We start from the raw sequence: 27,912 nt of genomic DNA, 5'->3' as shown, positions 1-27,912 counted from the left end.
CGCGGACGCGCGGGGCGGGCGCGCCCCGGGGTCCCTCCGTGCCCGCCTTGCGGCGGGGACGCGCGGCGGCGCGCGCGGCCGGCGGCGGCTACGTGACGACGCTCAGGTCCGCAATGAGCCCCGCCGCGCGGGGGGGCGGGGAGGCGGCGGGCCCAGCCGGGAACCTGCCGGCGACGGGGCGGAGGGCGAGGTGCTGCCTGCCCCGCCCGCCTCCGCGGCCAGCGCCGCCGGCTCGCCCGGCCGCCCGCCTCCGCCTGCCGGGGACGCGACTCACCGCGGCGGCGAGGTACGGTGCCCGGTTCTTGGTCCTTCCACCCGCCTTTTGGGCTGTTTGTGGGATTTTTTTTGCGGTTTTTTTTTTTTTTTGTCGTTGTGTGGTTGTTTTTTTTTGTTCCCCCCCCGTGGAGCTGATGAGCTGCAGCTCGTGGCCGCCCGCCCGCGCTCCCCTCACCGCTGTGTCGGTGGCGGGGAGCGGGCTGTGAAGAGCCGGGGGTGCGGCGGGGGAGCCCCGCTCTGCTTGCGGAGACAGGGCCGTGCCGCGGGGCACCTCGCCCCGCGGGGGCCCCGTTTCTATGGTCGAGCGGTTGTTTGTTGTTTTGTTGTTTTTTTTTTTAACTCCGTGGCTCTTCCGAGACCGCTTGGTGCCCCCTCCCTCCACGTAACGGGGCTGGGGCGGCGGGGAGGGACGGGACGGCGGCGTTCGTTGGCCGATTACAGCCCAGTGAGTCCCGGAGCACGTGAGGGGCGCGGCGGGGCCGCCCCCGCCCCGGGGACCGTATTGGGCTGCGGGGACCGCCCGGCGGGGCCGATAAGAGGGGCAGGAGGCGGGCACGGCAACAAAGGGCGCGGGGGCGGGAGGGCGAGAAGGAGGGCGGGCTGGCGGCGGCGGCGGCTGCTCGTGCGCGGGGCTCACCTGCCCGCCCCGCTTTGCCCCTGTCCTGCAGCCCCGGCGGCGAGGAGCGCTCGGCAGCCGCGCCAGGGCCGGGCCGCGCCGGCGGGACCGCAAATGAAGTGCGAGAACTGCACCAAAAAGGTGAGTGCGGCCGCCTGGGCCCCGCCCGCGCCCCGCAGCCGGGGGCCGTCGCTCGGCGGAGGTCGGTCCCCGGCGCGGCGGTGCCGTCCCGGGGTGTCCCGTGCGGCTGCCGGCCCCAAGGTCATCGGAGCGCGGCCCCGCGCCCGTTTCTTCCTCCGCGGAGCGGCGCTGGGGGAGTGGCAGCGGCTGCCGTGCCGTCACGGAGCTCGGAGCCGTCCCGGAGCTGTCCCGGAGCCGTGGACAGGGAGCTGCCGCTGCGCTGGGTTGGATCCTCCCCTTGGGATTAGGAAACACCGCTCGGAACTGTACCACGGGTGAAGGTGGGGGTTTCTGAGGGGTTCTTTTCACCGTAGCAGATGCACTTTGAAAACAAGGCGTTGTATATAAGGATTTAACACTGCCAAAAAACCTGCAAAAGAGCTATGTTAGCTCCTAATGATACAAACAGTTCTGCAAAGGTGTTCTTATTGAAAGGTGATGTATTTTGTGTAATGCACGTATTCTATGTTTTGTTTCAGGAATGCAGTAAAAAACAGAAAAATGATGACACGCAGAGTACATCTGTTGATGCATTGAGTCCAAATGATGGCTTTGAAGAGGTAATGTCCTTCTGAAAATTATAATACCTCTTGTTTCTATTCCTTTTTTGTTGTGTACCCCAAACGAGGTTATAAGCAGAGAACTTTCAAGTACTAAATACCACACTAATCAACAAGCAGTTGTAAGCAATTATGAGCACTTCTAGACATCTCAGAACATGAGAATCAAGAATCTTTGAAAAAGGTGAAATAAATAAACCCTTGCTGTGCAAATACAAAACAGAAATGGAAGTTCTAAAAAAAAAAATACTTCAGTGGCAAAAACCTTATGTTGGGTCTTCAAAACAGACAGAGCTTGAAAGCAGAAAAGAAGAATTTTGATAGTAAAAGTGCACAAAACATCTTGTTATTATTTATATTAGACAAACTTGCAGATCATCTCCTATTCTTCAACAGATAACTGTTTCTCTTGGAATGAGTTCTTAATTCAGGGGTTTTTGGAGTATTTTGGGTTTTGGTGGGTTGGGGTTTTTTTGCCAGAAGTTTGGTTAAGTTGCACTTCTATCCAAGTATTCCTCCCTCCCACAGATGAGCTGCCAGTGGCATTGTAGCCAGAAGCACGAGATTCTTGATCTTGCAGTGTATGGTCAATGTAATTGTAGGGCTGTGTTCTGTTTGTTTTACCTCATGGTAAAAAGCCAAAACCATCTTGCTGTTCGAGAGGCATCTGGCTATTAAAGAGGTTTAATAGTTTAAGTAAAAGTTTCTTCAGTTGCTTGGTAAGGCAATGGGGACTGTTAGCTCTGAAATGCAATGCAAATCAAGTTACTAGAACATGGACTACAGGGCTAAATTAGGGTCTATGTTTACGCTTAAACATTTTGCAGTTTCACAGGAATAAGAGGAACAGAGCTATGAAGAAGGATGGAACAAATTATTTTGATTACTTCTGAATAATTCTGGATGTTACACAAGTGTCGTGGATTGTCTTCTTGTAAACAAAACAGTGACAGCGTGTTTGCCCTTCAGCTGGGTCATTGCAGAGGTCTTGAAAATTGGTCAATCATAATTAAATACTTGTTTGCTTTTTTTCCTCTAGAAAAATGAGTTTCCTACGTTGGCTGATGCTAAAATACTCCTTAGCGACTGCCTAGCTTGTGACAATTGTATGACATCAGAAGAAGGAGCCAGAGTTTTCCAACAGAATCAGAAGGAGCTCTTTCGTATTCTTAACCTTAATAAGGTAAAGTGACACAAACAATATCACACTGTTTTCTGTGAGGAGGAGGCAGTCACAGAATGACTAAGCAGGTTGGTTTCCCAGGGTAGATAATGTGAAGATTTGTCAGCAAATACTTTTTCCAAAGAGGAAGTGAAAACTTCAGACAAGATGCACATTGAAGTACTTAAAATTTGCACTAGATATGCCAAATCACAGCGTTTAACCTATATACTAGAGAAAAGCTACTGCACCTGAGAAGTAAAATTTCTTAAAAGCATAACTACCTCATTAATGTAAAAGCAAATTAGTTTGTGATTCAGTGTTTAGAAATACTTGTATCTTAGTTACTAGAACTGTTCTGGATGGTTTTGGTGCCAATGTATCCTCATCATACCAAGTTATCAAGGCATGGTTTTGGAAATAGAATGGTTTTTAATACATACTCGAGCTGACTGCATTTGGAACATCATTTTTGACCAAATTCTTAGCAGAGCTTATAGAAGTGTTCCATTGCTGTCTTATTTTCTGGTGAGATCTGGATTTCCTGGAAGCTAGTTGCTCTGTATGATGCTCAGATTTTTAGATCTTGATACTGAAATAATTATTTTAGTTCCAGCTGTGCCCTTACTTGGGATGCAAAAGCTACCAGAACTGATGTTTGTTTGGTTTTTGGTTTTTGTTTTTTTTTTTTTAATTCTGTACATAAATGTCATAAATAAGAGGATTCATTACATAGCGATTCAATTTTCTTAGAACCAGTTTAACTCTCCATACAGTATGATGTTGTCATACATGAGAAAAATGAAAAAAAAGAAAAATCTTTTGGGTCACATGGGTCCTATTAAGAGAGCCTGAAGCCTATAATAGGGAGGCAGCCACGTACCTCCATCAGAACTTCAGGGATCCAAAAGAGAACAGTGAGCAAGGGAGATGCTTTCCTTGTATTCACGAGCTCTACTTGAAGAGTCATGATAGAGCATTTAGGGTGTCTAGCTACAAACTGTGGTCCCTAACCTTTTTAGGGTGAGATTTGTCTGTGGCATTAGCCTGGTTTGTCTTCCAGGGGTTCCACTAGCGTGGAAAATGTCTCAGCTGAAACATAAGATTCAGCTTCAAGTAAATGTCACGGTCATCAGAGCTTTACAGTTCACACTGCCTTAGGTGTTTCCAAAGGGTGGCTCAGTGCCTGCGAACACTGACTTGGTGAGGGTCCTGATTTGCCAGTTTCCCTCAACAACTTCAGTGATAAAGACACAAGAGCCTTAACACTCATCAGATCTGTAATTTGCTGGGTTGGATTTGTGACTTCAAATGCCCACGCTCCTGCAAACATTAGTTTATCTATTTCTTGATGTTTAAACATACAGCTTTTTTCATGTTTGGTAGAATGTTTCATATTGCTAGAACACCATAGGTGCTGAATGTCTCTTAACTTTCCGTATGCCGTTAGGAAACCAACCACAAAATTGTGCCAGGAGGGATGGGTTTCCCTGAATTCTATAGATGAAACAACTGCAGGTGATCAGAGATGAACACTGGCAGGATCAGAGGAGCATCCTGTTCCGTCAGGATACCTGATAGTTGTTTCATAGGGGTTTTAGTGATACGGCCCATAGAAGCATAGGACACTGAGGAATAACTCCAGGAGTGAAAAAGGGAGGGAAGGTAGGGAGCCTTATCTTGTTGTAATTACATACTTTGTTTTCTTTGATTTTATTTTTTTACCAGAAATGCGATACCTCAAAACACAAAGTGTTGGCAGTGTCTATATGCCCTCAGTCATTGCCTTATTTTGCTGCTAAATTCACTCTCTCTGTGAATGATGCCGCCAAGAGACTCTGTGGTTTCCTCAAAAGTCTCGGTAAGTTTGGGTTTGTTATGACGGTGGAGGAGAGAGGGGAGATTATTTTAGGTTTTTGCTGCCTCAGCAGGATTTGTTGTTATCTAGTCATAAAGTGCCATTGCACAATCAGTTTAGAGTTTGAAATATGCACTCTGATATTAATGACGGTGCACCAGCATGACTGCGCCAGTTTCAGAAATGGATTGGAGGCATTACCCTGTTGATAGTAAAGGTCACAGAATAGAGGGACGTTATGGAGTTCTCTTCGAAACCTTCACTGCTGAGAAATCAGGGAGGATTTGGTCATGAGCTTCAGTAAGATTTCCCATTATTTTATAGCTTGAGGGAGGAAGGAATTCTTATCCTAAATGCCTTCCAGTCCTTTTGGCACATTGTATCTGTAAAAGATTCTCAGTTCTGGTTCTTTTCTGTAATTTGAAATGACATGCAAGAACTGTTTTATCTGCCTGTTTTATGTTAAAGCTGTGTTTTTTGTTCTTTATACTATATGTGCAGAGTAAAAAACGCTTTGCCTATAGGTGTGGGGGATTTTTTATGTACTTGAGGGAGGAAGGAAAAGGACAGTAATAAACCTGTAAATTGTTTATATATATATAATTTTTTTTATAGTTTTTATGCTTCTCTGTGCCCTGTATGTTTCCTTTATCTAAAAGGAATGCTAAGTTCTAGTGGGCCTCAGTTTTCTTCGAATGCGTTAATTATCTACGCCTCACTGGCTGCAGGGCCGTGCTCAGTTACGCAGGCATGTGGGGAGTATGTTGCTAAATAAGCAGATAGAAGGGCTCTGCTGTGTTGGTGATATGCTCACGTACTTTTGCAGACAACTTCAGCAAAGGAAGATATGCCTCTTAACTGTTTGGCTTTTTTTGTTTGGTTTTTTTTGTTTGGTTTTTTTTGTGGATAGTGGTACATGACTTCATCATGTCTTGAAAAGCATGCTCCTTTTCAGGAGTCACTGTATAGAGCCCAGGAGTCGCAAGATTGCATTGAATTAAACAAAAAGCAAATACATGCTGAATGGCAAGCTCCTTGTAAGGACGTGGGCGACTATTTGAAGTGTTGCTGGTTGGCATCAGCAAGTTGGTGGTCCTTTTAAGTTCATGACATTGTAGATAGCTTTTCAATGTGTGGCCTTTATTTTTGACTCTGCTATTTGTGAAAATTTGGAGAGGGAAAAGAATATACCCATTGGTCCTCCAAGATTTTCTGTAGACCTGGAACTTGGAAAGAAGCCTGCAAGATGGAAAACATTCTAGTAATTAACTTTTCCTTACTGATTTCTTTCATAGGGGTGCATTACGTATTTGACACCACTATAGCTGCTGATTTCAGTATCCTGGAGAGCCAGAGGGAATTTGTGCAGCGGTATCAACGGAGGAGCCAGGAGGAGCATGCCTTACCAATGTTTGCCTCTGCTTGCCCTGGTGAGAACTGATTTCTCCAACCTTCCTGCACTTCAGCCTTGTCTCATGGGAACTACCAAGAAACTAAGGAAAGGGTAGTTTCATTTAGGAGCGTTACATAACTTACAGCATTTTTGGCTTTGCTTTTGAGCATTTGTGAGATGCCACAGCCATAAATGTGACCCATGCAGGCGAAAAATGGGTGTGATGGTGCTGGATGAGGCATGTGCTAATTCAGTGTAGGGCCTTACACAGATACAAAGGTTGCAATAAATTCCCTGTCTGCATCTTACAGTTGTCTTCTGTTGGAGCTCTGTAAAAGGTGAGGAGTGTAAATTGTTGTTGCTCTTCAAGGAAAAAAAACTTTGCTGTAGTCCACAGCCTCTGATAATACAAAGAATCTGAACCCAGAGAGGCGGTGGATGCCCCATCCCTGGAAACATTCCAGGCCAGGTTGGCCGGGGCTCTGAGCAACCTGATCTGGTTGGAGATGTCCCTGCTCCTGGCAGGGGGGTTGGACTGGGTGGGCTTTGAAGGTCCCTTCCCACCCAAACCCTTCTGTGGTTCTATGACTGATTTCCTGCGCTAGCGTTTCTACGTGGTATTTATTAGTCAGCTGTTACTTCCCATCAGTTCTATAAAAGAAGCGTATGTGTTACATGGATCTCTGGATGGCGGAACTGAGGTACAGAAGCACTGAGGTTTCAGTGCTTTGTGTAAGACCTTAGGGGAAGTTAATCAGAACTGGAATTGAGGAGTTGGTGGCTGCTGCTTGTGTGTCCAGACCACAAAGTTTAACATGGTGTTTCCTTACTGAAAAGAATCTTTAAGGAACTTTACTGATACAATTAAACCACAACCTCCGTTATCTTAAGCAAGGTTTTGAACTGGCCACCTAAGCCTAGGGGAAAGTAGCAAGTGACATTTCTCTTAATGACTCTGAGATGGTTATGTCTAACGCTTACAAAATAACTCCCACTTGAAATGTCAGACTTGACTCACTAAATGTCTCGCTTCTGAGAATTTAGCACCTGAGAACTTGTTCTATTATGAACAGAACCTACACCTATCACAACTGAAAAGAAGTAGAATGTTCAGTCATTGTTTACTTCTTCCATTTGTTAGCACGCTGTCATTTCAGTTTGATAAGTCACATTCCTAAAAAAGAAGCAGCAAAAAGGAGGTAGAAGTAACTCCTTCACCTACCCTCCAATTCCACCCTAAAGTTCATGATGGTGTTTCTCAAAAGGCTAATAAAAACACAAAAATATTTATTTAAGTGGATTGCATTCTTTAAAGCAATGTTACAGTGACAAGGGAGTGAGTTAGAATTGTGTTTGGCAATCCCCAGGGTCTGCCGTTGTCATTGATTTAAATCCTGCTACTTGAGTTACACTGAGCAAACAAAAGTACAAGTATATTGTGTGGTGGAAGTAGCTGGGTTACTCCTAAGGAACTACATACATGTATTAAGAAAAAAAAAAGATACTTTTCCTCTTAATGTTACTGCTATCTTAGTGTTACCTCCTATCTTCAGGAGCAGATGTACTATATGTTGCCTTTTTTTCATGTGAAACCTGTGAAGTGCGACAACCTCCTATTACTTAGCTTCGTCTTGTTGTACGTGGTTTATTTAAAATTCAAAACCTGAGGATTTATTTTAGAACTTCTGAGAACTTGAATTTTCTTCATCTAGAAACAGAGCTCAGATTATCTGCTGATGTAATTGGAAATTTTTAAAATAGTTAATGGAGCACTTTTCTTTTCTTTGTTCCACAAAAGATTGTTTCTGTTTTCAGTGTTAGCTATCTGCTGTGGTATAGATGTTAGCAGAAGCACGGGTGCTTTCCTCTTCTGGAAAACTGAACCGAAATAGCACTGTAAACCCATTCTGAAAGCATATGGTATTTCATTCCCTTTGACAGCAATTACAGAAAAAAAAAATATCATGATCAGTCATCTTTAAAGTCAGGTTGTGGACTGTGTTTCCTGAGTTTAATTGCCTGGGTGCATTTTCCGTTCCTCATTCTCCTTCCTCTCTCTACCCTCAGATTACATAAATTTGTCCCAGAAATGTTGTTTACTGGGTGTGTTTATCACAAAAGGCTTTTTATATAGCTCTGTAGATACAAGGTCAATGTGAACTCTAGTAAAACTGCTTTACTCTTATTTATCTTAGAGTAGCCTTCCACAGAAGTGTCACCCTCTGCAGCAGGGGTCTGTGGTGTAAAATCCACCGTGAGCAAAAGGGCAGAGTCCCAGAGCCTGATAAAAGGGCATTTTATTGTCTTTGTCTTCATTGTTCTTACCTCCTCCTGCTGCTCTCTTAAAAGAAAGCGAGCTAATTTTCTTTTGTTTTCTGTTGAAATGACAACAGTGGTAACTACTGATTGTATATGTAATATCTCAGAAATAATCGGTTCTCTTCCTTAATTTACCAAAGTGGAAACCAACGTGGAGCACTTGCTGTGGGAACCAGCCAGCACTTTTCATGCACTGCCAACCTCTGTGAAGACCTGGAACAGGTCAACCGGGCAGGCTTTACAGCATAAGTAGGAAGAGCAGAACTTGAGGATTCAAGTGCTTTTGTCCCAGTCAGCTGAACGATTTCCTTTTACAGGAATGAGGTTTTACAGTAGCAAAAGTTTTCTTCGTTTTTCTGCACTTTATACTGATGCATAGATATTTATAGTGTGCATCTTTGTGATCTGCTCTTGATAAACCACTAAAAAGAACATGTTCTGAAGTACATCTGCAAGAATTTAGTGATTTGTGGGGATTTGTTGTTCTTTGATGCTAACACAAGCCAGCAAATGGCCGAGAATCTGAATGAGTTGATGAAAGGTGTATCTCTGTGTGGGTACAGGCGTAGATTGATGTAAGAACTGGGTATCTTGGGCTTCCTGTGAGTGTGGCTGTGGAGTTCAGCCCCATTGATAAGCAGGCAGAAACAGCCAGTGCATATGTGAGGTGCAGATAAATGCCTGCTGTTGCTCATTCGCCACGGCTGCTTGTATAATTAAAGAGTGACTAATGGTCATTGTGGAGCTGGGGCTAGTAGGCACTTGTTCCGTCTACTGCAAGGAAAGAAGAAATTTAAGGAATTATTGTGGGCGATATCTGCCCGAAGTCTCTTGGGATGTAGTGAAACTTCTGGATAGTTCATGACTACAATATCTAAACCATTCCAGTTCTGTGAACCAGCCTCCTAGCAGGAGTGCTGTGGTGATTCATGGTAATCACAGTTGCAGTGTAAGGGAAGGACCTTCCAGAAATGCTGCTGAAGTGCAAGGCAGAATGTTTTTAAAAACCTGTCCCTGTTTTGTTTAAAGCCATTTTTGCTTTATTTTGACAGCACCTGAGACTAAAGCCATTTAAGAAATAGGATATATGTATTGTGCAGAATGCGCTAATACGGCCTCTGTAGCAAGCACCAAGAAATTAAGTCCTTTTTTGCAGGTAAAAGCTTGGTCCCAGTTGAAGTTGGACATTCAGCAAACTTCTTATTCAGAGTCTAGCAATTCAGCACAGTCCTGACACGTAGATCTATAGTCCCTAGCTTTTTCTACAACAGAAATGAATGCTTGTTGAATATGTCTTTGAGATTTCTCTATGGAGACCAGCATCTGTTAATCTTGAAGTCTGTACTTTAACGAGAACTGGGAATGTTTAAACAGCTGGAGGATCCTCATGTTTTGTTTTCATCAGTAAAGTTGTATTACAGTGGAAAACTGCTTCTCTGCCGTAGAGAGACAAACCATCTGAACACCACTTGGATTCCAGTTTTGTGCTGTTGTTGGCCTTTGTGGCAGTGTTCTCGCTTAAACATTACCCGGTGTTTTTACGTATGTGTTGATGTCAAGCTTAAGAATTAACCTACAGGTTTTACCTTTCCTGAGCAGCATGTACTTCACAGCAATTTTTCTTTTATGTAAACACTCATCTGTTTGAAGATAAAAGACTTAAGTGTGATGTTTTTCACTGTTTCTTAGCTCTAAAGCAGCATGCTTCCCTAGAAGGCTGGGCCTTACACTTCTAACAATTTGGGTATCTGGCTCTCGGTTCACATAGGTGATGCAAAAAATTCTGAATCCTTGCTGTGAAACATTCTGGGCTGTTTTCAGTAAGAGTTACAGTGCCTACGAAAGAACTGCACCCCCTAAATATCTCAATCTGCTGATTTTGCAGTTCCTGTTCTGGAAGGCGGGGAATAACAGAACTGCTCTGGATACTGGGGGTGGTGTGAGTACAGACAGCTCCTCCCAGCTGAAATGGTGAAGGAGTCTGGTGAAAGGGAGGGGGACTCCTCAGTAACTGAGAATGTTGAATACAGAGATTCCAGTTGATTACTGCGTGTGTGGGAGTGTGTGGGTGTTTCTAAAGAAGGTGTGGCTACTCTAACAATAGTAAAAGAAGCCATTTTTTTTTCCACAGGCTTAATCCCTGTGCATCTTGTGATAATGCTTTCATGTGACTCTTCTGTTCTAGAGGAGGCAAGCTGGGTGCATGGATATTAAATCTCAGGAAACAGAAGGTTACAGTTAAGCAGCTGAACAGAGTACGCTTGTTGTAGTGTCTAGCGATCCAAGGGCTGAGGTCTGCAAAGTCAACTTACTCTTTGTTAGGTGGGGTCCTGTTCTTTCTGCTTCGTTAAATCTGTGTATTAGAAAGGATGTAGTAGGTCATGAAGTTCACAGGGGCTTCTAAGTCTGGAATTGATGACACAGTAAACTATTGATAGGAAACTGTAAAGCATTTTTAAGAGAGCCTTGAGGTTTCCTGTAGTTCCCAGGGTGGCGCTTCCAGCTTACACAGAAATGTCCTACCTGCTGTGAAGGTGTCTTTGTTTTTAAGAGCTGTTCTGTAACTGCTGCTGCTTTGCCGTGCTTATGTGCCACTTCACTCTCGGACTGTGATTTTTCTGTCGTTCTAGGTTGGATCCGGTATGCTGAAAGGGTACTTACCAATCTTGTGACCTCTCACATTTGCACTGCAAAGTCTCCACAGCAGATCATGGGCTCCCTGGTGAAGGGCTACTTTGCCAGGCAGCAGGTAAGTAATTCTGATTTATTTTTACTATTATACTCTTCTAAAAAAAGATGGGCTAGTTGGTTTTAATACTGAAATATAGATCTTAATGTATTATAAAGTGATAAAGCATCTTGCTGAATTGTCTGTCCTTTACTTGAAGAATAAATTGTGCTCTACTGCTATACAAGTGCCCATGATAAGAAAAATGTGCAAAGAACCCCATTTCATGTGGTGCAGTGTGAGCTGGCAGCAATCCTTGCGCTCCCAGTGCAAATGGGTTTAGATACTTATGGGTAAAATCATATCCAGAGTAGGTAAAGAAATTCTTGTCAAATGCTGCCTGTGTAGTTCTATAGCACAGCCAAAATGGGCTCAGAAGAAAATAAGGTAGAAATTGCCCTGTTACCTGGGATCAATAAAAGCATTGTATGCTAGAAACTAACCTCTCAATTTTGTATGTTGAAAAATTGCTGTTCTTTTTATGTATCATACGTAAATTTAACTGCATCCACCTTATATAGGGAGGTATGGCTATCTCCACATAGAGAGAGAAATATTGATGGGCTTGGTGCGGATGAAAGTGAGTACGTGACAGCTAGAAAACAGAAATCTGAAGCCCTAGCTGGCATTCACTTTCTAAGGCAATGCAAAGCTGCAGAAAACGTGGTCTGAAGGAATAAGTAAAAGTTTCAGCCAGAAGGGTGACTTGGATGTTTGTTGCTGGTGCTTTGTTACTTCCGGCAGATCACTTCGTTTGTGTGCAGCAGTCTTTAAATTTAATTGCTAGAGATAGATTACTAGTATTGCCTGCGTAGAGGTTATGATGCTGCTTTTGTCCTTGTCATCCTTCAAGCTGTGTTTTGCTCTTCATGGAGTTCACATCTGCTCTCTTCTATGTTTCACAGAACTTGTCTCCTGATAAAATTTTCCATGTAATTGTGGCGCCCTGTTACGACAAAAAACTGGAAGCTTTGCGGGAAGATTTCTACACTGCCTTGTACAATTCGCAAGAAGTTGATTGTGTTCTGACATCAGGTTAAATCTTCTTTAAACTTACTATTTATAAAGATATAATGAACCACTGTTGTTAGAATAGTCTTTATGCCAGACTTCACTTGTTCCAGCTCTGCTTTAGTTGTAAGGTTGCCTTTTTTCTGCTTTAAAAATGAGTACAGATTTTTGTGCTACTGGTAGTACAGGTATTGCGTAGGGAAGACAAAGTGAAAAATACTTTCCTTTCAAGTTTGTATTCACCTGTAAACAAGGTTCAAGTATTTCTTTTTGTTAGCCTCTTGAGAAAGGTAAGAGTTACACAAATCCATATTAGAAATCATTGTCACGCTTGTCTGTGTTCATTAATTGATCTCCACTGGGATTATTCGTAACATTGCAAATGCATGGCACCAGTGGCTTTTTGGCATGGCTCTTATCTTTAGGCTCAGTGTCTATGGAATGACTCCAGAACTGGAGAATGTGACTGGAAGCACGTACAGGTGTTGGGATATTGATCTCTTGAACAGAGGCGCAGCGCCTGCATTTTGCTTCATGTTGAAAGTAAAATGGTGTATGTTTTCCTACAGGTGAAATTGTCCAAATAATGGAACAGAAAAATGTGTCTTTGAAAGATGTGACTGAAGCAGCTGTCGATAGTTTGTAAGTAGTTTTGTTGTGGGTTGCTTGCTTATTTTGGTGACAAATGACAAAACGTTTGAGCACATTCAACATGTGTAAAACTTCTCAAAATAATGTATTTCTTCTTACAAAGAAAAAAGTCTGCATCAAAACCTGAGTATACTAAAGCCTCATCCTTTATGTAGTGGCCAAAAAATCCCAAAGTATTCTCGTAGATGTTCAATGCTACATATAAAATTATACAAAACACATGATAGGCCCCCTCCAGAAGGGAACTGGTGTCCTGGTTACCCAGGACATGGAAAAGGCTGAGGTACTCAGTGACTTTTTTGCCTCAGTCTTCACCGATAAGGGCTCTTGTCCCACCACCCAAGCTGTAGAAGGTGCAAGCAGGGACTGCGAGGATGAGGAACCGTCCACTGTACTTGAAGAGCAGGTTCGGGATCATCTGAGGAACTTAAAGGTGCACAAGTCCATGGGACCTGACGAGATCCATCCGCGGGTCCTGAGGGAACTGGCGGATGAAGTTGCCAAGCCACTGGCCATCGTATTTGAGAAGTCGTGGCGGTCTGATGAGGTCCCCAATGACTGGAAGAGAGGGAACAAGGAAGACCTGGGTAACTACAGGCTGGTCAGCCTCACCTCTGTGCCTGGCAAGGTCATGGAGCAGATTCTCCTGGAAACCACGCTAAAGCACATGGAGAGCAAGGAGGTGGTTGGTGACAGCCAACATGGCTTCACCAAGGGCAGATCGTGCTTGACCAATTTGGTGGCCTTCTATGATGGGGTGACGGCATCGGTGGACAAGGGATGAGCAACAGACATCATCTACCTGGACTTGTGCAAAGCTTTTGACACTGTCCCGCACGACATCCTTCTCTCTAAACTAGAGAGATATGGGTTTGATGGACGGACCGCTCGGTGGATAAGGAGTTGGCTGGATGGCCGCACTCAGAGAGCGGTGGTCAATGGCTCAATGTCCATGTGGAGACCGGTCACAAGTGGCGTCCTTCAGGGGTCCGTGTTGGGCCCGGCCCTGTTCAACATCTTTGTCAGGACATGGACAGTGGGATAGAGTGCACCCTCAGCAAGTTCGCCGACGACACCAAGTAGTGTGGTGCCGTCGACACGCTGGAGGGGAGGGATGGCATCCAGAGGGACCTGGACAGGCTGGAGAGGTGGGCCCGTGCCAACCTCATGAAGTTCAACCAGGCCAAGTGCAAGGTCCTGCACCTGGGTTGTGGCAATCCCAGGCACAAATCCAGGCTGGGCAGGGAATGGATGGAGAGCAGCCCTGAGTAGAAGGACTTGGGGGTGCTGATGGACGAGAAGCTCAACATGAGCCGGCAATGCGCCCTTGCAGCCCAGAAGGCCAACCGCATCCTGGGCTGCATCAAGAGAAACATGGCCAGCAGGTCGAGGGAGGGGATTCTGCCCCTCTGCTCTGCCCTGGTGAGACCCCCCTGCAGCGCTGTGTCCAGCTCTGGACCCCCCAACATCAGGAGGACGTGGAGCTGTTGGAGAGGGTCCAGAGGAGGCCACGAAGATGCTCAGAGGGCTGGAGCAGCTCTGCTGTGAGACCAGGCTGAGAGAGCTGGGGCTGTTCAGCCTGGAGAAGAGGAGGCTCTGGGGAGACCTGATAGCGGTCTTCCAGTACCTCAAGGGGGCCTACAAGAAAGATGGGGAGAGGCTGTTTAGCAGGGCCTGTTGCAACAGGACAAGGAGTCATGGTTTTAAAATAGAGGGAGGTAGATTTAGATTGGATATTAGGAAAAAATTATTTACAATGCGAGTTATAGAACCCTGGCCCAGGTTGCCCAGAGAGGCGGTGGATGCCCCATCCCTGGAAACATTCCAGGCCAGGTTGGCCGGGGCTCTGAGCAACCTGATCTGGTTGGAGATGTCCCTGCTTCTTGAAGGGGGGTTGGACTGGGTGGCCTCTAAAGGTCCTTTCCAACCCAAACCATTCTATAATTCTATATAAAACTGTAAATATTAAATACAAAGGAGATAGGGGTCATTGCCTCCAGCTATCTAGTGACTCCTTTAAAATGTATTATTTTTAAGGTTTGCGTAGCTCATTATTTATATTTTAATGCAGTAATATTAGATTGGACTATATCAAGATCAGGACTTGCTAGTAAGCGTGACGGTCTCGAGGTGCTGACGCCATTCCGAGCTCTCCTGTGCCGGAGCCGGCGTAAGGCCGAACGCTCCCATCCCGCCCTCCAGCTGTCTGGCCTCACACAAAGGTGCTGGAATGCAGCCATGGGGTTGACCATCTGTTGTGTGCTTCCTTCTCATCCAGAGCAGTAAATTTCTCCTTCCCCTGATGTGTTCGTGTAGAATTGATTAGAAGTAGCACCCTTTCAGGAAGCAGTCGTTATTTTATTTATTTATTTTTATTTTTAATCCTGAAGACAGCAGTTAGGTTTTCAAGATTAGATAAAAGGGAAACATGCTTTAGATGAAAACCACAAAGCATTGATGAGATGTTGTTTGCTCACTGTAGGACTGGCTCAGAAAGCAGCATGCATGTTGTTTTAGTTCTCAGGCTTAGTTACAAAGGCTGGCCTCGCTCATCTTTGCTCAAGTGTGACAGATGTTACCTGGTATCTTTCCAAAGTGGTGGTAGTGGAGCAGTAAACATGCTTTTTTGCACAAAATAGGAAGCTCTGGAAACTTCTAAAAATGCTTTTCACTTTGGGTTAGTGTCCTGCTTGGACTTCGCCTGGACTGGAGAAGTGTTCGTAGTGCAGTGGTACCAGTTCAGAGCTGGTTTTGTAGTGGAGCTTCCATGATTACTTCTACAATGACTGCTACACAGAATGAGAATTGCATAAATAAAGTTCTTGAAGACAAAATTACTTGTCATTTACTTCTAAGTCAGCCTGTCCAATGGAAGAAAAAGCTTTTGTTCAGAATATACCTATTTCATTGGATCAGCTTATGTTGGAAAATGTTAATCTTTCGAGGGATTAATCTGATGATACTGGTTCATGCGGTGAGACCTGGTGGCGTCGTTTTCACTCTTCTGGGATCTTAAAAGGGTTCTGCAGAGAAGTTTATGTAACTTGAACTCCTCTTTTTAAAACAAGCTCCAGCACAGAAGCAATTTGTGGTAGAGTACTCACTATTAAAAAAAAAAAAAAAAAGTAGTATTAGCAAAGTAGCTTGTGTTTGAGTTCTCAGCTCACTTTTGTAGTTAGAGAATGCTAGCAGATAGCAATTGCCTGAAATTAGGAGGTGCATCATGAGGCAAAATCACTTGAAGTTGTAGAAACAAAGTTGCAGTACTTCTTAAGTAAAAGCAGTGGCATGGCATAGAGATGAACATACTAATTGTGTAAACTTCAGCTCTTTAGCGATTAAAATATTTCTCTGTCATCATTACAGCTTCAGCTTTTTTTTTTTGTTTTGGGTTTGTTGTTTTTTTTTTTTTTTAACTAAGGTGTGTGCTGTGGTAATTGTCACTTTGGTTCTGTGGTTGAAAGCTGTGCTCGGGCTGCGGCAAGAGCCAGCAGCGCAGGGCGGGCCAGGCCGTGTCTGGGAGCGCTGGGCAGGAGGTAATCAGTCTGTTTCTGGGGAGGCTTTCACGTGGCGGAGTGAAGGACGCAGCGTGTCCGTTCTCTGAGCTGAAGACGAGCGTCTCTGCAAGGCCAGCATTGCCACACGCCCTTTGCCAGAGAGGAGCAGGGGCCTGCAGAGCTGCAGTCTGTGATCCCCAGCGTGCGTCCCGGTACAACACATCCCGCAGCCACTCGCGCTCTGCGGTGCTCTGCAGGTGACCCTGCAGGTGAATGCCGTGCCGGCTGGATTGCATGGCACTGGTTTTCTTTCCTGAGTTACTGAGTAGCCCTTACCCTAACGGGAGAGTGTTGTCATCAGGTTGCAGCTGTACCGGTTCGGTGTTACTAGTGGACTGTGACAAACAGTTCCTGAAGCAAAAACATTGTTTATGAGCAAAGGCTGGTAACTTCTGAGGTACTTAAATCATTTTAGCCTATGAGAATGTTAATTTTTTCCCAAAAATGTCTCCTGAGCAGTGAACGGCTGTTAACCAACTCTTCAGGCTGTGCTGAATGTGCATTCTTATCAATTACTGTTGCTTGAGGCTTCTGAACATGGAAAGCTCTGCATCCTTTTATATTTTTATTTTATTATTTCCACCATCTTACTGTTGTCCTAAACAGGTTAATTTTTTAAAGCTGTAATAAATAAAAATGTTGAAATGTTCTTAATCACTGCTACAAAACTTTTTTTTTGTAATTTTTTTTTTTAGGGAGGAGAGGCAGAGATAGTGAAAAATACAGTACTTTATTGAAGTGAAGGAATGAAATTTTGGTGTTGATCTTTTTCTTCCTGTTGTTTTCTAAGGTTTGATGAAATAAAGGAGGGAGATGTAGTAAGGCATGATGGGAAGAGATCTGATGGTTACCTGGAGCACATCTTTAAACATGCTGCGAAGGAGCTTTTTGGCATGGATGTCAAAGAGATCACCTATAAAGCATTAAAGTAAGCTAGAGTTTTGTATTCTTGTTATGTGGGACGGGCTAGTTGGTGCCACGTTGAGCCCTGATTGCTGATCTGGCTCGTTCACTGATAGCCGGTTACATGTAAACCTGTAACTTTGCTGCTGAGCGTAGCTCCTGCTAGCTTTAATTTTATTGATAACTTATTTACCGTTAAAAATTAAGTATGATTCTGTTCTGAAAATATTCTGCTTGACGTGGTTTAGAAACTCAAGAGAATTCCCTTTAATCTCACTGTTACCCTTGTTCTGTTCTCTTTGGACCATCTGAATACAAACCGGCACAGTTGGGTCATCCCTCTGGTAACGCAGGAGTTTAAAAATGTTCTCTGTGCATCTTTCTAGGAACAAGGACTTTCAAGAAGTTACCCTTGAAAAGGATGGTGAGACAGTGTTGCGTTTCGCAGCAGCTTACGGCTTTAGAAATATCCAAAACATGGTTCTGAAGCTGAAAAAAGGAAAGTTTTTATACCATTTTGTAGAAGTCCTTGCCTGCCCAGGAGGTAAGAGTAATTGGGATCCACAGTTGTTCCACAGACGTGTCTTGAATCTCAAAGGAAAGTTTTCTTACAGGCAGGCACTTAATTTAATTCCCTTTTAATTTTCTTCTGAATAATCTAAAATGCGTACCTCTTCCGTGAATGGTCTAGAACACCAATTACATGTGCAGGGTTGGCTCGTAAATTGATTGGGTTTTCTAAAATTAACCACAACATTATTTGCTCTCTACTGACCTATAAATAAGTGAGAGCACGACTCTTAGGATTATTTCAAACCTCAGAGGAAATATCTGAAATGGGGATTGTCAAGGGCAAGAAAAGACAAGGATCATAATTAAGATCACAAAACCATGGAGAAGGCGGAAGAAGATTGTTGATATGGAAACCTCATTTACATTAAGATGTTGTTGATATTGGAGTGATTTTAAGTAAACACAAATTCTAGCAGCGGGGGGGTAGTTTGTGTAAAGAGACAACTTTTTTCTTTAGAGAAGTACAGAAAAAAAAAATTTCCAAGTTAATAAAACTTTCTCTTTACACCAAATTTTCACCACCCTTGTGGCTTTTTTCTCTTTATTTTTTTTCCCCCTAAGGGTGCCTAAATGGAAAAGGTCAGGCACAGACTGAAGATGGAAAACCAGATAAAGCACTGCTTTCCCAGATGGAAGAAATGTATGCTGCAGTACCTGTTAGACTTCCAGAAACCAACGTGCACGTCCAAAAGATGTACCAGGACTGGCTGGAAGGCGTGGACTCTAAGAAGGTCCAGGAAACTTTGCACACCAAATACGGTGCGGTAAATCAAACAGCAAGCAATCTCGATATCAAATGGTAATAAATCAAACTTGCAAAAGATTTGCTTAGGTTACTTACAGATTCAGCACTGGAAACATTCTATGCAATCGCAGACGCTATGCACTAGCTGAGCGTATGAATGGGACACTTCCTACGTGTGGATTATCATTTGTGAAGAACCATTGCTTCTCAAAAACAGATAAATTACCGAAAGCCCTGGTTCCTGCCATCATCATTTCACTTTTGCTGTGTGTAATCTCCTGCGCCTAATAGATTTCTCTATTCGGAAACGTGATCTTGCAAGGTACGTAAACGCTTTCTGCCAGGTGCAGGGAGTGTCATCTCTGATAAGCCACTCCTGAAGTGAAGGGTTCCCCTCACTTCACAAAATGGGCTCCCTCAAGAAGGCGAGATTATTTTACTCCTACTCCGAGGTACGTGATGCCTTTCGTCATGGGAAAACAGTCGTCATGAATTTCAATATTGTTGCAGTTGCTGTGCAGTAACTTGGGATTTACTTGCCTTGTTAACAAAAAAGCCCTTTCCAGGGACACGAGTGTATATGAAGAAGTGTAATGAGTTTATGTATGCCTTTTGTCCTTATTTTAACAAAAAGTATTCAGTTCCAAGCTAGTCACCGTTCCTTCCTGATACGGTATTCCGTAAGGAACAGGAGGTCTCATATAAACTGAGCTTGGGAAGTTGATGCTAAATGGTTGCAGTGCAGTCCTCCGTTACAAATAGTTCCAGATAGGTTGATTCCTTGGTACAAAAAGAGAACTTCTCTCTCAAGTTTTCTTTGAAACTCGCAGCTAGGAAGAGCAGTGCTGCTTGCTTTGTCTGGCTTCTTTGTGAGGGTGAAACGTGTGTGCGCGCTGTCACGGCAGCACATGCACACTGCAGCTGTGCTGGATCTGCTCAGCCGGGCTCAAGCACTTTTATTCTCTCGTGTTCCAGTACACAGAACACCAGATGGTTCTCTCACTTACCTCCATGTTGACAGACTTCTGTAAAAATAACTTCATGGAGTGCCTCTGGAAAAAAATATTTAGCAATGCTTGTGAGCTCATCGAAGTTATACATTGGCGTCATGAATTTTGGTGCACCTTTTTTTTTAAGTATGCTGTAGAGGCTTAATTTAGCAGACACCTTAAAGTGGTACTTGTGTGCAAGCTTTTCTGCAAATTCATGAGTTGTCAGAGGGTTAATCAAGAACACAATGGACAAAAAAAGAAGAGTAAATTACTGCCAAACTTCTCTGGATTTTTCCTAATAGCATCAAATTTGTTCATGGTTAATGGCTGCTTGAAGCTGGCCAAGTTGCAGCTTTCCTTTTCCAGGCTGAAAGTACAGATGGGCTGTTCAAAATCATTTCAGGTAGTGTTTGATTCTTCTTGTAGGTTTCTTAATGTTACAACTGCTCTTATGAGTAAGATCCAGTACTGCAAAAAAACTGTGTGTATTTGAAATCCGTGTTGAACTTGAACACGGTGGGTGGGATGGAGGCATCGGTGAGGGCAGTGCAAGTTCTTGCCCTGGCTGAACCACAGAGGCTGAAAGGAGAGGGACCGACGGAAGTACCTTACCCTGCTGACAGAGAGAGTCCTCTCAGCGTGAAGCTGTTAATAGAACTGCAGCTTTCCATGGGACCTTCACCCAGATAACAGAACACTTCACTCTGAGGCATGTTTTCTTTCCAGTGCAAATGAATTTGATTACTGTGCTACCGAAATGCACGCAATGAGATTATGCCCATCAATGAGCCTGTGTAGGTTGTTCCTTGTTGTAATAAAAACATTACACTTGCGTGGTGCAATATCAGAACATCTACCTCCGTGCAGGAAGGGAGCCCAGAAAGCGAGGGAAGACCTGTGCATAGCTGAAACTTTCATAAATGTCTGCTGAAGAAAGGTGGTGTCACGTGCCGTTTCTGAACAGATGACTTCTAGAAGCAACACCCAGCTCCTTTGGTCTGATTTGCTTTATCTGTCATGATTTCCTCCAAAGGCTTCAGCAGAATTCTCTTGTAATAAAGTGGTCTTGTTCTGTTTGTATAGGCATCTGTTTCTCTGTATATATGGTTTATAGCTGGATGGCATGTTTAAATTATATTGCTTTGGTTCCTTGTATAGTATGCTTATTTTTTTAATGTGCATATACTGGATTGAATGCTACAAAAGAATTGTTTGCTTTTCTGGTGAATTCTTCACTGAACTACGCAAGAGCTGCCTTGCTGTTCTGGAAGGATACCCTGGGGCTCTTTGTACAACTTGGGGAATACCGATCTTGTGTGGGTGGCACTGCTGTACGTGTTCTCCGTTGCCGTTACGCTTGCCTCGCACTGCAGAGCCTCGCGTCCCGTGCTGGAGGGAATGGCCAGTAGGAGAAATCCGTCTGTCTGCAGGATGCTGCGCTCCCCCTGCGAGGGAAATTGCTGGCTCGGTGCGTAAAATAAACTACTTCAGCTGAATCCACCATTTCTTCCATCTGTTCAAGTGTTTTAACCTATTGAGATAGTAGCAATGTAAAAATCTAGTAGCGCATTTGTCTGCCACGGTAGTCTGTAAAAGGCGAGGAAGGCGTCTGACTGGGCAGCTTTTAGTGGCTAGGTGGAATGTATGTATTATAACTAGTGACTAAAGTGACCGATACTTGTCTGTCTCTTTTTTGGTCAGCTTTTGTTTTATAAGACTTTGAGTAAAACTGATTTTAAGTTTTTAAAGCCCTTTTCTTTGAAGTGCCAGTTTTAAAGAAAAAAAAGTAGTGTGGTTTTTTTTCCCCTTTAACTGTAATGTCTTTCCTCCTCCACCTTCTGTTGCTGAAATTTTAACGTATATCAGAATACCTTGTTGCAACTTCATGTATAGTGAAATACTTGCCTAAGATTTTATTCTGGCTTTTAAATTTGCAGTTGGGAAGTCTGTCACTGTTGACAGTACATGTTTCTAGCCGCACTTTCTGAAACTACAGCATTATTTAGTCCCCCGATAAGACTTTCGGCCACTGAAAGCTTTCATTGTTACTGCCTTTTCAGCAACGGGAAAAGTTCCCTCTGTGGTCAGAGCCATAGTGCTTTACTTCTCCCTTGAATGTTGTGCTGAGACAATCTTGTCTCTAGAGGATTTTTAGAAAAGACTAAATTGGAGGGATTGCGGGAATGTAACTGGAAACGCTGGATTCATTTGGAAATTGTCTTGGGGTATTACTGACTTGAGCATATCAAGGTACCTTGGGTTACAGTGCTTTATTCTGAGGCTGCTGCAACAAGGGCTGCGCGTTGCAAAGGACTTCTGCTACGCCTTCTCCAGGTTTGCCCCAGCCACGGCACCCTGTGTTTGTCGCTGTCGCTAACGAGTGTGGAGGGCGGTGGGCTGTGCTGTCACTGCAGTAACGGCTGATCTGTACGCAGCAGTCTCAGCTGGGTTGTATTTGGATAATGTTCAGTTACCTAAATGTCGGTGCTTTGTATTCAAATGGAGCATGACCATGAATTGTCCTAAATAAACCTTGATACCGAATTACATGCTGGTTCTGTCTCGTTCTCCGAGTACACTTTGATCTAAGTAAGTGCTTGTCTGGTGAATTCAGCGTGAGCACCGGGTAGGTCGGTTCCAGCACTGCTGTGTCGGCTGTTTGTGAGCATTCTGGATTACAGCTGCGCCTCAGACTGGGATAAATGGAAGGAGAAAGCTGCTGGGCGGCAGTAGGAAAGGGCGCTCTGCTCTCTAGCACTGTAGAACAGCACACTGAATCATGGCGAGGCAGACAAGCATCTGGTGGCTTCGAGGTGCTCTCGTCTGGGAGGAATGGTGTTGCTGGATGCAGCCAGGCTGTGGGGGCGGCGAGTTACGCTGCAGCGTGCGGGGAACCGTTATTTAAAACACTGGTGCGCAGGGACCAGGGAAGGTCCTTGTTTGTGTGTAGCCTGATACGTAAAAACATGGTTGGGGAAAAGGATGGAAATTAGCCCTGGTGTGGAAGGGGAAGATTTTTCATCCAGTAGGTTTTGCAAAAATTTTTCCCAAACTTTCATAAATTCCCTTGAAGAGTTAGGGCCCTGACTTCCACAAAGTACTAACTGGACCCAAAGGTGCTCTGCGTGTTTTTAGGGGCCAGTAAGGAGTCCTGGCCTGGCCAGAGGAAGAGGAGCTGGTCCTCAGTTTGGCACAGAACAGATGTTCCTGTGTAAACAAATGACAAGGACAGGTTTTGGGGAGTGGAGTCAGGATGTCCTTAGCTGCTCTTGAAATGAGAAGTAAATAATGAGGATTTGTGTCAGCAAAGCAGAGGCAATATGCATTTCAAGTGTGCAGAGGTCACTCTGTGAGATCGTACCCACCCTGAAATCATTGCATTTCTGCAATGGTTGGGGCACCTGAAAAATGCCCAAATTCAGCACATTTACCTGCTGAAAAGCAGTTTTTCCTCAGTATGAATGACTTTTTTTTTTCCCCTCAAAAAAAGACTTAAGATAGTACAATACAACAGCAAAATACAATGAAAGATTAATTCAATTGTAGCAAGAATTATTTTAAAAATTGGTGTCCTTTTGTCAAGTGTGTGGCTGTTCCTTCAACCTGACAAAACCGGGAGCGGGAGGAGGCTGGGAAAACCCTTTCGCTCAGCTGCTGGCGTTTTGCCCCCCGCCGGGTCTGGCCGCTGCGGGGCCGCTCTTTGCCCCTGCGGTGCGTGTTTCCCCGTGCGGGATCGCTGTCCTCTGCGCGCTCGTTGCGGTGCCGGCGCTGCGGGAGCCGCGCGGCCGCCGGGAAGGAGGCAAAAGCGCGGGCGCGCTGCAGGTTCTACCGAGATTTGAACTCGGATCGCTGGATTCAAAGTCCAGAGTGCTAACCATTACACCATAGAACCGCGCGGTGGCACCCGCCTCCGCCGGGCCCCGCAATAAACCTGCGGCAAACCAACCCCGCTGCCAAACCCCCGCTGCCCCGCGACGGACCCGAAACGACCGGCCAGCAACGTCGTGCCACCCCAGCATTAACGGTTATCCTGCAGCATCCCTTGTCTTCGCGGTACAACGATCCCAAAGACGGGACCAGGTCAGAAGGCAAACGGGAACAGCAGGAGAACGTTTTATTTCCGAGAGACGAACCGCATCCTCAGCTGCGTGCCGGCGTTCAGCAGGCTGCCGCGCGCTTTTCTGATGCATCATTTAGAATTCTGGCTTCACATTGATTGCTCACAAGGTAGAAATTGAAAAAAAAACCCACAAAACCAACCTGCGTTTCCGTATACAATGGTATGTTGGAAATTCTTCAGATAAGGTGTGTGATAACATGATAAATAAGGTGGGGGAAATCCGTGGAAAATCAGTGGATTCTTTATCTTCCTTTTTTACTTTAAATACGTTGTTCAGGTGGCAAGGCGTGGCAGCAGTTTATAGCATTCCAAAAGCCCACGAGAAACACAAAATTTCCCTTGAACCCATTTTCCATTACTGGGCAGGAGAGAACTTTGCCCATGGGCAAAAACATTCAGGTTCCACCGAGATTTGAACTCGGATCGCTGGATTCAGAGTCCAGAGTGCTAACCATTACACCATGGAACCGCTCACGGGGCCCTTCCGAGCCACCCGTATTGAGGGAATCTTAAAAGGAAAACCCACAGAACCATTCTTCTCACAAGTTCATAAGTACAGTAGTCGCTTTGCTTCTCTTCCATGCATCCTGCATGTATTCTATGTAATAATTCCACTTTACATGTACTGCAACATTTTCCAGCACTGAAAATAACGCACACTTAGAAGCACCCTAGCATTGACCAAGATCACTAAGCCGTTGCTCAGATCGTGCAATGCAAGCTTTCAGTACCCTGTGCACTGTCTTTTACTTCACATTTGTACACTCGCTTTGCTTTTGTGCATTTTGGGCTGAGTATTTGCCTGCTGTACTTGAGAAGGAGCAGAGACCATTGTCACAACCACTGCTTTAGTTTGCCAGTTTTTTCCTCTCTTGTTATTAAATGACCAGCGTACAGGTAACAGAATGTTTAAAAACAGGCGAGACACGGAAAAACTACAAACACATGCAATGAGCTTTTTATGTGTAATTAAAGACAGGGATCAGTAGGAGAGGGTCCAGAGGAGGCCACGCAGATGCTGAGAGGGCTGGAGCAGCTCTGCTGTGAGGCCAGGCTGAGAGAGCTGGGGCTGTTCAGCCTGGAGAAGAGGAGGCTCCGGGGAGACCTGAGAGCGGCTCCCAGTGCCCAAAGGGGGCTGCAGGGAAGATGGAGAGAGACTCTTCAGCAGGGCCTGGATATAAGGAAGATTTTTTTTTTACACTGAGGGTGGTGGAACCCTGGCCCAGGTTGCCCAGAGAGGCGGTGGATGCCCCATCCCTGGAAACGTTCCAGGCCAGGTTGGCCGGGGCTCTGAGCAACCTGATCTGGTTGGAGATGTCCCTGCTCCTGGCAGGGGGGTTGGACTGAAGGGGCTTTAACGGTCCCTTCCCACCCAAACCCTTCTATGAAATCATCAAATTGTGCCAGAAGAAGGCTGTAGGAATCATGCTGAGGTGTATTCTGTCCTTCCTTTACATGCACCCACTGCACTAGGTGTTGCCAAGATGGTTTAGGAAAAATAACTGCACTCGCGCCCCCAACCAACCCCACACCCACAAATAAACGACCCTGCAGACGGAAACATCGGTTGCTGTTCCCTGTGCCCGCCAGTGAACCGGGCGACACAGAGACCGCTCAGGGAGGAAGAAAAAAAGAAAAAAAAAAAAAAAAATACCGCTTAGCAGAGGATGGTTTCGATCCATCGACCTCTGGGTTATGGGCCCAGCACGCTTCCGCTGCGCCACTCTGCTGCTGCTTCTCCGCTCCTTCCCCGTCTCGCCTTAGAGCGCGCGCCCCGCCCAGCCGCCTCCGCGCCGCGTCCCCGCGCCCACGCCCCGGCCCCGGCCCCGACCCCGACCCCGGCCCCGACCCCGACCCCGACCCAACCGCCCCGCAGGGAGCCGGCAGCCGCTCCCTCGCGCAGGGAAGAACATCGTCCCCCTCAGCCCTCCCTACCGCTAACGGGTCCCCCGCTACAGCTCCCGTGTGCTCGAAAGATACTGGAAATAACAACAAGTGATCTAAAGTATCAGTATCCTGCCGCAGAAAATTGATAATAAACTAATTTAAGGGTAAATCTACCGATATATTACCACAGAAAATAGTACTATTACGAACTGCGAAGAACCCAACACCTGAGCTGCGCCACTCGCCCGGACCGCGGCCGGGCCCAGGCCCCGCCGCCCGCCCCAGAGTGCTTTGCGCGTATTTGCATACAGCGAGGTGCCCGGGACCCCCAGTGCCCCCCAACACCCGCCGCCCCCTGCACCGTCCCGCACCGGCATGGCGGCTGGAGACACCGCACACAGTCTGCTCGAGCGGCCAGCCGCTGCTTTTCGAAAAAAAGTGCTCACCCTATCCTGACGGAATTCGAATCTCGGGGCTATAACTAGCCGAGGAGAGGTAGACGGATTCGTGCTCGCTTCGGCAGCACATATACTAAAATTGGAACGATACAGAGAAGATTAGCATGGCCCCTGCGCAAGGATGACACGCAAATTCGTGAAGCGTTCCATATTTTTTCCTCTAGCCCTCAGCCAGGTCCCGGGACCACCGCGGGCACCCGGAGAGCACAGGGCTGGGGGCTGAGTGCCCTCCGGGCACCTCCCCTGGCGCAGGCTCCCCCTGCGCTCCCGCAGCCGAGCTCCGGCGGAGCAGGGCTACACACAGGAGCCGGGCCCTAAGTGTCCTTCAGCACGTGCGCTGACCGCACTCCTACCCGTACAATTTATTACGGTTGCTGCAGAGAAATGACTCACAAAATTAGAAATTGTCATGAGCCTTCTGGCTCTCCAGGGACTTGCTCAGAACTGAAACTACAGTGCTGCCACGGGCCAGCACCGTTTTGTATTTTGTCTTCTCAAGCTTCGTTTCTCACGTTTCATCTGCTCTCCCCGTCTCGTTTTCTCTGGACATGGTGTAGCAGGCGCTCTGGCATGGGAAGGGCTCTCCTGATGGCCGGATGTCACGCATTTAAACGAAGAGCATCCCCTCTGTTTCCCACCCCTCCTGTCGTCACAGGATTCAGCCCTGACCCCGCTCACGCTGCCGGTGACAGCCGCCATGCCGCTCTCCACATCAACGCTGCACACACGCTCCATTTTATTTTTCGTAACACTTTTGTCATAACAGAAGGCCGCCTCCCGTCCGCCTGGCTGTGTGAATTCGGACACAGAGCAGGCACACGCACCCCGCCCGCTCATTAGCGGGGCCGGCCGCTGTATTTCTCACACAACGCCCGCCGAACGCCCGCCCGCCGGGCCGCCTCCGCCGCTGCCGCTCCGACCCCGCTCCCCGCCGAGCCAGCGGCGCCGGGTGAGCGCGAGGAGAGCGGTTGCGTGGCGCCACGTGGCGGGGCGGCCGTTCCCCGTGAGCGCGGGAAGCGGCGGCCCGGAGGTGGGTGCGGTGCGGGCCGCGCTGCCCCCGGCCCGTCCTGCGGTGTCGGCGGGGCCTGGGGAGCGGGTCTCGGAGGGGGAGCTGCATCGGCGGAGCTGCGGCCTCCTCAGGCCCCGCGGAGCGGCCTTCTGAGGGTTGTTTTCCTGTAAAATGTTTTTGTTTTCATGCAGGTCTTCTTAAGCAAAGCAAACCGTCTTGCTCTCTTAATTTTTTTCACCAGGAGGGGTAGTTAGTGACACGTGGGGTAGATTTCCAGGTAAATGTTCTCAGCAGTTAAGTGATCTGTGCTCATGTTTCGACACAAGTGGGATTCTACTCCATCGAACCAGCGATGTGTCAGCATTGAAATGTGGAAGTATTGTGTTGGTGCAGTAAAAAGTACTTTTACATCTGGTTAGAACTGCTACAAAAAAAAAAAAAAAGAAAAGCAAAGAAAAAAAGCGTACTTGTAGTGTCACCGAAATCGGGAATAAACCTCCTTAACACTGGATGTATTGAAGAGCAGGCGTTGCTTCGCTCGGGGCCGGGGACACGGGGGATATGTCCCCCTATGTTGCATCAGCTGTAGCTTACATCACTCTGTTATGTATATACGTGCTAAATTTCCTGGAATGACTGTTAATTCTATTTCCTGGAAATGATTATCATATTTATAGTCATTACACATGTGTCTCCTAGGGGCTTCTGAGGGGTCTCTGGTGGTCCCTAGCGGTTGTTGAAGAAGTGTCCTTTAGTGTCCTTTCCATTAACTCCGAGTCTTTCCTCCAAATCTGGTCTGGTCCTGGTTCATCTCTCCGTAAAGTTCTCGGGTTCCTTATCTCTGTTTCAGCTGGTGTCCACCAGCTCATCTGTACTCCTTCAGGATGCAGTCAGTCAGTTGAGAAAATCACATC

At 46.0% G+C, this 27,912-nt stretch overlaps 1 protein-coding gene and 4 non-coding genes across 5 annotated transcripts; 2 read left to right on the top strand and 3 right to left on the bottom strand.

Moving 5' to 3' along the window:
* Nucleotides 1–222: 222 nt before the first annotated feature.
* NARF (nuclear prelamin A recognition factor) lies at nucleotides 223–22,071 on the top strand. The gene is made up of 12 exons (XM_086762210.1): nucleotides 223–286; nucleotides 945–1,033; nucleotides 1,552–1,632; nucleotides 2,672–2,815; nucleotides 4,523–4,655; nucleotides 5,948–6,082; nucleotides 10,995–11,113; nucleotides 11,998–12,127; nucleotides 12,673–12,745; nucleotides 17,102–17,239; nucleotides 17,601–17,758; nucleotides 18,349–22,071. Exons 2-12 carry the CDS (start codon nucleotides 1,007–1,009, stop codon nucleotides 18,588–18,590), a joined length of 1,380 nt encoding a protein of 459 aa, XP_086618336.1. The 5' UTR covers nucleotides 223–286; nucleotides 945–1,006; the 3' UTR covers nucleotides 18,591–22,071.
* A 1,273-nt stretch (nucleotides 22,072–23,344) lies between these two features.
* TRNAQ-UUG (transfer RNA glutamine (anticodon UUG)) lies at nucleotides 23,345–23,416 on the bottom strand. Its single transcript has one exon. It is a non-coding gene; the product is annotated as a tRNA-Gln (tRNA).
* A 625-nt stretch (nucleotides 23,417–24,041) lies between these two features.
* On the bottom strand, nucleotides 24,042–24,113 carry TRNAQ-CUG (transfer RNA glutamine (anticodon CUG)). The gene has a single exon. It is a non-coding gene; the product is annotated as a tRNA-Gln (tRNA).
* A 1,189-nt stretch (nucleotides 24,114–25,302) lies between these two features.
* On the bottom strand, nucleotides 25,303–25,374 carry TRNAM-CAU (transfer RNA methionine (anticodon CAU)). Its single transcript has one exon. It is a non-coding gene; the product is annotated as a tRNA-Met (tRNA).
* A 664-nt stretch (nucleotides 25,375–26,038) lies between these two features.
* LOC147598507 (U6 spliceosomal RNA) lies at nucleotides 26,039–26,145 on the top strand. The gene has a single exon (XR_015260580.1). It is a non-coding gene; the product is annotated as a U6 spliceosomal RNA (small nuclear RNA).
* The last annotated feature ends 1,767 nt before the right edge of the window (nucleotides 26,146–27,912 follow it).

Source organism: Chlamydotis macqueenii, chromosome 18, assembly GCF_036417535.1.
Source record: "Chlamydotis macqueenii isolate bChlMac1 chromosome 18, bChlMac1.mat, whole genome shotgun sequence".
Lineage (NCBI taxonomy): Eukaryota > Metazoa > Chordata > Aves > Otidiformes > Otididae > Chlamydotis > Chlamydotis macqueenii.
Note: the sequence above shows the minus strand (reverse complement) of the source record. Positions and strands in the feature narration are given on the sequence as shown.

Excerpts from the sequence above, each read along its gene's own strand:
- NARF (XM_086762210.1), top strand. The coding sequence starts at position 1,007 with ATGAAGTGCGAGAACTGCACCAAAAAG. Across the intron at positions 2,816-4,522 it reads GTATTCTTAACCTTAATAAG|AAATGCGATACCTCAAAACA; the intron begins GTAAAGTGACAC and ends TTTTTTTACCAG. Across the intron at positions 4,656-5,947 it reads TGGTTTCCTCAAAAGTCTCG|GGGTGCATTACGTATTTGAC; the intron begins GTAAGTTTGGGT and ends TTTCTTTCATAG.